The following is a 10,678-nucleotide window of genomic DNA, read 5'->3' as shown; positions in this document are numbered from 1 at the left end:
GACTAAAATTCTCTGAAGTGGCTCAATAACATCAGATCTGGTTACTGTGCAGTCCATGAGAGATGTTCAACTTCACTTTCATTTTCATCAAACCAATCTGCCACCAGTCTTGCTGTGTGTATTGGTGCACAATAGCCGCGTTTCCACTGTCGGGCCAGGGCCGGGCCGTGCTAGTGCGTGCCAGGGCCAGTCGCGTTTCCACTGTCACTTCCGGGGCTTGATCGGGGCTTACTCGGGGCCAACGGCCAGGATTTCTGGCCCGTCGAATACCTTGGGCCAAAGCGGGCCAGCTCGGGCTAGAGGAGTGGTTACGAACAGAGGCGGAGTTCACCTGAGTCGGCAGCGCCGGATGATTTTGTCAGCATTAAAGACTTTTAAAATAATTTAACTCGCGTTCATGTTTGAATGCCTTCTGTTTGTGATGCAAAAGAACGCGCTAACCAATACCATAGTAAACATAGTAAACGCTTGAAGATACGCATAGTAAAAAAAGACATAGTGAACGCTTGAAGAAATCAGACCAATCATAAAGGCTATCACAGTCATGTTTTTATTTTATCTGTCAGTAGCCTACGTCTCGTCTCTTTATACCGGACTATCATAAAATAAAGCAACTTTTTTTCGGGAGCTTCCTCTGTTTCTCTGACTGAAAATATCTGTATGGGAGTCGAGAGAGTGCTAAAGCTCTCAGGTCGTATTTTTGGTGGCAAATTTGTAGAAATTAGCATTCTTTCTAAATGTGATGTAAATATGTCCTGTAACTACCAGATAAACAGATAAACAGAAACAGACGCGACTGAAGAAGTAAGTGTGTCCTCTTTCTTTTGTGAAATAGACCTAACGGTAATTTATTTCTGAGTGACTAATGTGCAATTTTGACATAAATGAATTCATTATGATCAGTGTATCACTTTTTATTGTAAACCTGTGGTAAAACATCGATGCTTGGGTTTTAAATATTCAAGTAAACAAAACAAAAAATGCCAGCAAATGGCCACTTTTATCATGTTTGTTTTCAACGCTGTTTCCAGTGATTTCTGATTAGTTTTATGATAAAACTTCCATTTGTTGGTGAAATGATGGGTTAGTGTGACGTTGTTCCAGAGAGGCGTGTTACGGGCGTGTTTTAGTGAAGCCCTGTGGAGCTTCTGGCCCGACAGTGGAAACGCAGGCCCGGTGCTATTAGCCCGAGGCTATTAGCCCGGCACGGCCCGTTTAAAGCCCTGGCTCGCACTGCCCCGACAGTGGAAACGCGGCTAATCATGCTGATACACAGCGCCCTCTTCAGGGTACAACGTTTGAACCTTTAGGTGCACATGGTCCTCCAGAACGGTTCAATAGTCTTTAACAGAGACGTGTCCATCAAGCACAGTAGAGAATGCCATGATATTGCAGCCCAAACCAGCACATGAGCCGGTGGTTTCGGTACCCTGACTGTCCCGACCTGGAAGCAGAGGAAAACCCAGGGCGTGTGGGCTGGGTGGGTCGAGGAGTGGGCTGTCTGGGGAGGCAAGTTTCAAAAGCCTCTAAATCTTTCGTGCAAAGGTCACACTGCTGCCGCATATTTGTTACAGCAGCCCCGAAAAGGGCTTTTAGCTCCACAGGAGCATCAAGGAACTCCGCCTTCTCCCTTTTCGACAGGTAATCCCAACCACAGCGCTCTTTCGCCCACCTTTCACCCACCACAGTCCAGAGCTGTGGCCATGCTGCGGAAAAGACTCTCTGTCCATCCTGGCAGTGAAGGAGGGGCGGAGGATAGGGCTGCACGGCGATCGGGGTGGAGGTGACTTGCCACCGACTACTGACGGTGATTGTTGGTTGGACATCCCCAGTTCCTCCATATTAAGCACATCCAGGTTAGAGAACCTTTAACAGACACTCTATGAGAGAAAGACTAGTCCCAAAAACTGTGGTTCTCTGCAATGCATGCTGGGATGGCTGGAATCAGCTGCTTGGTTGGGGAAGTGTGTAACGGCAGACTTATAATATAAATCCCACTCTGTGCCCTGGCCTTTCTGTTGTGATGGCTAGTCGATAGAGAGTTTAGCAGCTGCTTTCCTACACATTTCAATAAGATCCAAGTCTCCCTGTATGAAGAAATGTCTTCTATTGGTCCAAGCCCATGAAGAGGCCATGCCCCTTGTGGAATGAGCCCTGACGCCTATGGGACATTGCAGGCCCATTGAGGCATAGGCTAAAGGGATAGCGTCCACTATCCATCTCGATAATCTCTGTTTCGTGACCGGAAGCCCTTTGGTCCGGCCGCCGAAGCATACAAAGAGCTGTTCTGGCTGTCTGAATGAGGCAGAATGCTCCAGATAAAATCTGAGAGCCCTAACAGGGCAGAGTACACTCAATTCTATATTGTCTTCCAGTGAGGGAAGCGCCGATAGCGAAATGACCTGGGCTCTGAACGGGGTTGAGAGCACCTTAGGTACATAACCATGTCTTGGCCTGAAGACGACCTTGGAGTTGTTAGGCCAAAATTCGAGACAGGAAGCGTTCACAGAGAGCGCTTGCAAGTCGCCCACTCGCTTTACCGAAGCTAGTGCCAGCAGGAGTGCGGTCTTAAGTGAGAGAGGCTTTAAGTCAGCCAACTGAAGCGGCTCGAAAGGGAGTCCCTTAAGGGCCCTGAGTTAAGCCTCCTGGTCCCTTTAAGGAAGCGCACAACCAGGTCGTTCCTTCCCAAGGACTTGAGCATGGAAGATTGCTATGGCCGCCACGTATACTTTGAGTGTGGAGAAGGTCCGGCCCGTGTCCATCAGCTCTTGCAGAAAGGAAAGTACTGATGGTACATCACATGAATAAGGGTCAAGGTCCCGAGCTGCACACCAACCGGTGAACGCTGACCATTTAAGAGCGTAGAGGCGTCTGGAGATTAAAGGGGTCATATAATGCCATTTTTGTACAAGTTAATATGATTCTTTAGGGTCTAAATAAAAAGTTTGTAATATACTTTAATTAAAAAATCTCATTAGTATTGTAAGAAAACACTCATTTTACCTGGTCAAAACCAGCTCTGTTTTCAGCACGCCATTTAAGTGCATGTGTCTGTAAATGATAATGAGCTTTTCTCACCCCGCCCCTCTGTTCTGTGGGCGTTTTGACATAACACATGTGAAGTGTTGCCTTGACAACATTTGAGGGTATATTTTGGAGAAAGAAAGGCAGCGGGAGTCTCTGAGGACACATCTGTGCAACCGTATCAATTTGAACTGGAGTCGGAACAAGATGACGGCCCCGAAGAAGTTAGACAATTAAGGCTCGAACAGGACGTTTCTGAATGGTTGGTTAACGTAATGTCACTTTGATCTATCTTTGTATGTACTGGCAGGGTAGAGTAGTGAGATACGAATGCTATGTGTTTACTGATGTATACGTTAGTTCATTGACAGATTGATGTTACAGCTAATGGTCATGAAAAACTTTTTTTCGGTAAATGCAGGCTTGTCAGTGATGCGTAACGTTAGCTAATGCAGTATTAGGTACAACTGTCAGGGCTGAAGCACTGACATGGTCACGGCAGGAATGTTTTAGCAGTCATTGAAGGACACCTAAGAATTTGTTGTAATGTATGTTTATGTCCAGTGCAGTACGAAAATGTTTTATGTTTTAAGAAAACATTCAAGTACATCTATAGTATTGTAACTACATTGATATTCCTGTTCCAGGTGTCTTTGTGGGCAAATGCCTACAGAGGCTGAGAATATATGCTGCAGGGAGATACCACAGGTACAGTACTTTTCCTAAATTGTATTGCTATTATGCAATCATCTTGTAAAAATCTCAGGGCAGTTACCATATTCATAATTTGTAGGTTTTAAGAAGATTACAGCAGTTGGAAAATCCACCTCAATGTATGGTTGATCATCCAGGCCTGGAACCTGTTCTCGCTTCAGAATGCATTAAACATCTACCGAGCAAACTGCTTTTAGGTTTAAGGGGAATGGAAGGGTAAGTTGTGTTTTGATTCATTTCAGTCATAATTTTCTATTGTAACATAAGCGACTGCAGTGCAAAGCATAAAGTTCACTATGGGTAACTGATCAACTGTAGTGAAATTTAATAACCACATAACATACCATTCAGCATGAAATACCAAATAATGAATAGACACAAAACTGTTTATTGACAGAAATACTTTTTTACTGAATTCCACAGAGGTATGTAATAAGTTATTAACAAAAAAAAACAAAAAAAACAACCAGCAATAAATAAATGAAATTATGACATTAAATAACATTAATTTTCACAACAAAAAATGGTTGAATTTTCTTAGCCGTTACAGGTTTTTGGCATACAGAAGTTTCGTCAGCTGGTGTTGGGGCATTCTGGGCTGGAGAATCAGGGTTGTGCTGCCCTCCTGTGTGGTGCGCATAGTTCCCTAATGCTCATGGACAATATATAGGGTTCAGACCTGCCCTTGATTAAACCTAGACACGTAGCTGTCTATCACTTCCTGTTTGTCTGGTTTGTCAAACTGGGACGTAAGATCCTCAGGTATAGAGATCTTCAGGATATCGTCCATATAAGGGGTTGGGTCCACAACAACGTTCTCAAAGATAAGTTCCAACAGGTTGTCCACGTACTCTGTACAAATAAAAAATTAAATCATTTGTTGTTATTTTCAGTTTACTCCTAAGTTGTGTTGCTCACTTAGTGTTGTGGCTACATGGTTTTATATATAAAATTGTCTATAAGGTGTCTTGTTTTAAAAAATAAGTTATACAAAATGTATGTTCAGCTTCTGATATTATATCTGTACATACAACGACTATTTTGCATTTAAATAAAAGTTGTTACACTCACGGAAGGTTGGTTCTACTTTCACTGGCTTGGCAGAGCATTGTCCTTTCTTGTATTTTGGGAAAACCACCTTAAATAGTGGCTCTCCAGCTGCTGTCCTGGCTTGGGGACGCCCAGCATTCTCATTAAAATGTAGGGCTGCCAGGTAGAGTCTATAGAGAAGAAATAATGGTTAAACATTACTTAGGTCACACTTGCGTGTTTGAAAATGTGTATACACTCCTTTCCCAATTACATTGAGTTACCTGCATAACATTCCCAGGAAAGAAAAAACAACATTCTTTGGCGCAAAGTGCAGAATTACGCTGTGGAACGCCTCCAGTGATGAGGTCTGATGGTGAGGGCTCAGTTTTTCAACATCCTTCAGAATCCTCTCGTTTCCGAGGATCTTCTCTAATCGAGAGAAGGCAGTTGTTCCTGGTGGGAAAGTGGAACTTATTGAACTTTATATTTAAAAACAAGTAAATAATAAAAAAAAAAAAAAAAAAAAAAGTACATAAAAAAAAAAAAAAAGATGTCTGTCATATGCACATAGACACATGAGTTATATTGACACTGCTAATAGGGTAAACACACCTGCTCTCAACCACTTGCTCTTGTCCGTTGTATTGCGTTGCGGATGCAAACACTGTGGGAAAACGGGATCATCATGTGTGTGCATGTCTTGGATATGATTAAGAATTGATGTCCACTTTGCCACTCGCTCTGGCCCTGATGAAGAAGAAGCCGCTGTCCAATATATGTGGTTTTTTATACTGCGATACCACTTCTGCAGTTTTTCACAGTCTTTGTTCTGAGCAATCCTCAGCAGTTTCTTTGATACTCCTAATAATATAAACAAACAAACAAACTTTAATTCAGCCATGCAGAAAGATACAGTGGGTTTATTGAACACAATATAATAAAAAGGAAGTTTTGCTCAAAGGTATAGTTTTGTATCATAATGTTTTGTAATAAAATTACTGATCTGTTTAAAAAAATAGTCTGTGAGACTATGACAGCCATTAGGCACATAAACAACACATACTCAGACAGGAGCTAATACCTTTTTCAATGTGCCATACATCGTAATACTGTGTGATGTTGGCCTCCCGCAGGTATTTTTGTATTTGAGGGTGCCGGTCTGTAACAATGCTGTCAAAAGTCACACCGTGTGCCCTCAAGAGATCAAGGCTCCTCCTCAGACCCTCTTTCTCCATGTTGTTGCTCCCTCCAACTTCATTACTCTGATTACAAAATAAAGGGCATACATGACAATTGTTGTCAATGCCTGTTATGTTAGCGAATAGCTACAGTAAAAAAAATCCCTGTGCCTTTTTTTCTGTACATTTACTTTGTTACATTGCATATGCATTACATCTTGCATAAGTCTGTAATGTTAGACTCACCTGAACTAGTTGCAGATCAATAATAGTGCTGGTCCTTAGGTCCATCACTGAGTAACTTCCAAACTTGGCTGTATGACCTTTACGTAGAAAATTTACGTTTACTTTGTAATACATTCGGTATTTATTATTTATTATTATTATTACTCTGTATGTTTTGCTTTCACAGTAATATGTAACAGTTGTTCAGCATTTAGTACCTGGTGAATTTGCCCTCATGTCTCCGCCCAGGACAATGTTCTGCTGCTGTCTGAGCTGCTGCAACATGCCATCCTGTGCTGTCTTCCAGCTATGCACAATTGCAGGCTGTATGTACCTCCGCGCATTAATTCGAAAGGTGGTGTAGTGGATCATTTTCAGTTTCATTGCCTGGAATATCTAAGGTCAGAAAAGAGGATTCCTTCATTTAGCATGACTTCAGGGACAGTATGTTCATTTATTTATGTTCAGGGTTGATCTTTGTGATATTACTTGCAATAGTAAATTATAGGCTAGACAGTACAATCCTCACCAACCTACCTGTTTAACTTTGAAGAAAGAGGCACCATTGGCATACACTGCAACAGAAAGCTGGAGGTTCCCTGCAGGAGTGCTTTGTATAATTGGCTGACTATTCCATTTTCTGAAGAAGTCACAGTGTGGGCAGCGTTGTTCCACAGAGAGGAATGTGCCAAATACTTTTCTCTGTACATTGGTAACACGTCGACACACGGGGCACTGCTCAAAGAGCTGCAGCAGGCAGTTTTCATAAACAATGTAAGTCCCTGTCTTGTGAACCGGCTTTGAAGACTCAAATCTATTAGAATAATAAAGAGTTACTTAAATAATTTCCAAATTCCACATAACATAAAAAAAATAAAAATTAATACAATCGTACTGATTGCAACATTTAACAAAAAAAATAGTCTTGTCACTAACTTCACATCTGTTGGCTCAGTCAAGGTTGTGACAGAGTCAGCTGGATCATATGTGGAATCCATAGGCTCTTCCACATTCATACTTGAGCTGGCTCCAGAAGGGTCCTCCTCTTCCTCCTCTAGCTCCAAGCGAGATCTCTTATTTGGCCTTTTTATTGATGTTAATGATAGCAGTGGTATTGACTGGCCAACACCAATATCTGGGTATAACATAGTTGTCTGTGTGCCTGTTACATAATAGTTGACATTTTAATACCGTGGAGTAAATAAATAAATACATACATACATACATACATACATACACACACACACACACACACACACACACACACACACATATATATATATATATATGTGTGTGTGTGTGTGTGTGTGTGTGTGTGTGTGTGTATGTATGTATGCATGTATGTATGTATTTATTTATTTACTGATATATGTATATATATGATGATATATATATATATATTATTATTATTACTGACAAGACCTGAGTATATGACTTCACACTATATAAGATCTGGATCAGCAAACCTGTGCTTTTGTATTGCGGAAGTACAGTTTTCATTGAGAGCTGGGTCTGGGTGCCAACTGTGCACAGTTTCTTTTGGCTGGCCACATGTTGCACCATGTCCAATTCTTCAGATGTGCTTGCCTATACAAAAGCAAATAAGTGATCAGACAACATTACTTATCCTGGAGTAATATTGAAAAACATCAATTAGAGTATTTATAGTCTTGAATCATATGCATTTGCAGGATGTAAACAGTATTTTGCAGGTATTGTGTTACCATTCATCTTCATGCTGTTATAACTGTTTTTTTTTTTACATTACTTCTTAATCAGTAACAGACACAATTATAAACCATCTACAAAAGTAAGCTTATTGTAGTGTTACCACGTTAACTTTTACACCTGCGTACACAGTTTGTAATAACAAAATAACCATAATGCGTTGTTCAAACGTGGGATTATGAATTATATTGAGAACGTCGTACATAGAAAACATGTCTTAATGTACCCTGAGTGTAAACCTTAGCCACATTCATCGTGAAGCGTGCAAGCGATGTGCAAAGATTAATATAAAGGTTAATAAAACGTTACACTCACTTTTTCTGGAGGTGCAGCAGGAACACGAATAGTTGGTACAGATCCTTTTTTCAGGAGCAGCTTCTTAGCAAAACCAGCTTTATACTGACCCTCGTTTATAAAGCAGTCTGGTAAGAAATGATTCGCGCAAACATGAAAGAATTGACGTTGATCGTTGGGAATTTTCCCTTTGAAAACAAAACTCAGCCACTGCGTCCTCAGCGGTTCGGGTTTAGGAACATCAAAATGACTGCTGTGTTCATTATTACACCCAAGAACAGAACACCACAATCGCTTAGACGCCATTCTGCTCCAGCGTATCAACACACATTTCAGTACAATCAACTTGTAAAAGTGAATGTACCATTACATGACCATTGTTGTGGCGCGCTTCGGCACGCGCGACGCAGGAATCGTCCTGATAGGATCGCGCTTCCTCACCGCTTCGCCATAGGTTCGTGCAGTTCCCTCAGCCCAGCCAATCAGCACGCTAGACAGCTCTGTCTGCATTGTTGTGCTAGCTGTGCTCAGGAGTAGGGGGAGGCTGTAGACCTGGAGCCGGTAGATCTACGCCCCAGGCAGTTTTACGCCCCTGCTGTTCCAGATGCGTCCAGTAGGTGGAGGCTGTACAGCGACACGAATTGAGGTATATTAAATAATCTGCTAAATGTATTGTTGTTTAGCAATGATGCAACATTTATTATTTATAAACGATTAGCTTGATAGAGCTAGGTAGATATCAATTCATTTCTATATATCAATGGATGGGTCTATAATTTATTTCGAGAGACAAAAAGTTCTGGACGGTCAGGTTGGTGTTCTATCTGGCTTAAACTTATCTAACCACGTGTAGGTTTAGCTGCCCCTAGTCTTCTCTACTCACTTTCAAAATCAATATTCTTTTGAATTTTCTTTTGTTTCCTGTCTTTATCTTGCGTGAGATGGCCTCTTCTGGTAAGACTCTGTTTACTCCTTTCTGGTTTTGATTTGTTTCTTATAAATGAGATGATCTAACTAATTTATATCTAAATATACATTTTTCTTAAAATAGCTTACTGATCTGGACTAAAATGTAGGCTGTGTGAACTTAATGTGGGATTTATCATACTCTGTCTTTACCAAGTTCTCTTTAACTTGAATCCCATAAAGGTGTGTGTTTGCTTTAGCTACTTAAGGGAATGAAAATCTCTCTCTCTCTCTCTAAACTTGTATAAACTATAAACACCCATCTCTTTTTTTAACTGCATTCCAAACCAATAGCTTCTCTAGTAAATAAATGACTTACAGAGACATACATGGACATGTTTTTAATGTCATTTTCAATTTTCTCTGCACAGTCCATCATCAGTGGCCAAAAGAAATCAAAGTGTCTTGACACTTTTTCCAAAAGTGTTCCACCAACAAGTGCCTGTGCCGTTGTACTTTGAAGATCAGTTGCAAATTGATGCAATCCACACTCACCTGACATCAATTCTGGGCACTTGGGCAGCACACACACACACTGTGACAAGATCACAATTCAATGTCCTTTTAACATTTTTTTAATGTTAATTTTTTTTTTAATGAAATACCCACAGATATGAAACTCAAATTAAAAAGGCAGTTTGTGTTCTCGTAACACTTTCTTTTATGTGGTCTGTGACTTCTAGGGGGTCTACAGTGATTCTGCAGGGTCTCCAATAAGTCTTATAGTTTATCTCAGTTGCTTTGGTGCATTTCTCAGATCACAACTGAAATCACATCATCTTGTCACTTGTGCACATCATAAAAGCAATTTCTCATTCTTTTATACAAATTGCAAATGCTTCGGTACATTCATGCAATTGATAATGTACAACTGTCTGCTGTTTCCAACATTATCAACTCTGTTATATATATACTATTATATATACATACTATACTATATATATATACTATATATACTATATATATATTATATATATATATATATATATATATATACTCTGTCATATATATACTATTTCTCTGTTGAATTGTCATACTCCTCAAAACATAGGCATTAGTTCCTTGCATAAGTCATTAAATGCAAAATGGTTGAGTTGTCATAAACTGTCAAGCATGGTTTCAATACATTTCTATTAGACTTTATTTTGTAAATGTGTCCTGAATTGATCAATTGCGGAGGTTAGGGGTGTAACGATACCCTAATTTCACGATTCGATACATATCATGATACTGAACTCACGATACGATATTATTGCGATACTCCAAGACATATAATAAAAGGTTAAGAAAATGTTTACTGTTGATTAAATGCTAAATTTGATATTATATTGTGGGTGTAAATGAATAGGCTTGGACAATGGTGACACCAGAATAAATATATTCATTGGCCTATTCGGCGGTGCAGTTGAGGACTTTGCCCAGCAGTTCTCGACTGCCCAGAAGCAGACTGAGGCTCTAAAACATGTCCTGCCCCGGCGGCCCGCTGCTTCGGCGGCGCAGCCGTCGGCACAGGTGCC

General features: G+C 40.6%; 1 protein-coding gene across 1 annotated transcript; it reads right to left on the bottom strand.

Moving 5' to 3' along the window:
• Window positions 1–4,107: 4,107 nt before the first annotated feature.
• Window positions 4,108–8,715, bottom strand: LOC311281154 (uncharacterized protein). Its single transcript, XM_084393888.1, has 11 exons — window positions 8,217–8,715; window positions 7,640–7,760; window positions 7,110–7,335; window positions 6,711–6,987; window positions 6,392–6,569; window positions 6,195–6,271; window positions 5,852–6,032; window positions 5,383–5,631; window positions 5,052–5,223; window positions 4,810–4,958; window positions 4,108–4,590 (listed from the first exon to the last, which is right to left on the bottom strand). Exons 1-11 carry the CDS (start codon window positions 8,499–8,501, stop codon window positions 4,412–4,414), a joined length of 2,094 nt encoding a protein of 697 aa, XP_084250014.1. The 5' UTR covers window positions 8,502–8,715; the 3' UTR covers window positions 4,108–4,411.
• Between the last annotated feature and the right edge of the window lie 1,963 nt (window positions 8,716–10,678).

The sequence above is a fragment of the Rutilus rutilus genome (genome assembly GCF_951802725.1).
Source record: "Rutilus rutilus genome assembly, chromosome: 21".
Taxonomy (NCBI): Eukaryota; Metazoa; Chordata; class Actinopteri; order Cypriniformes; family Leuciscidae; genus Rutilus; species Rutilus rutilus.
This window is presented reverse-complemented; position numbering and strand designations above follow the sequence as displayed.

What these genes read in the sequence shown, in the direction of transcription:
- LOC311281154 (XM_084393888.1), bottom strand. Translation starts at nt 8,501, where the DNA reads ATGGCGTCTAAGCGATTGTGGTGTTCTGTTCTTGGGTGTAATAATGAA. An exon ending in CTTTCTTCAAAGTTAAACAG is followed by an intron (nt 6,570 to 6,710) that starts GTAGGTTGGTGA and finishes TTCTGACCTTAG; the next exon opens with ATATTCCAGGCAATGAAACT. An exon ending in GAGCAAGTGGTTGAGAGCAG is followed by an intron (nt 5,224 to 5,382) that starts GTGTGTTTACCC and finishes CTTTCCCACCAG; the next exon opens with GAACAACTGCCTTCTCTCGA.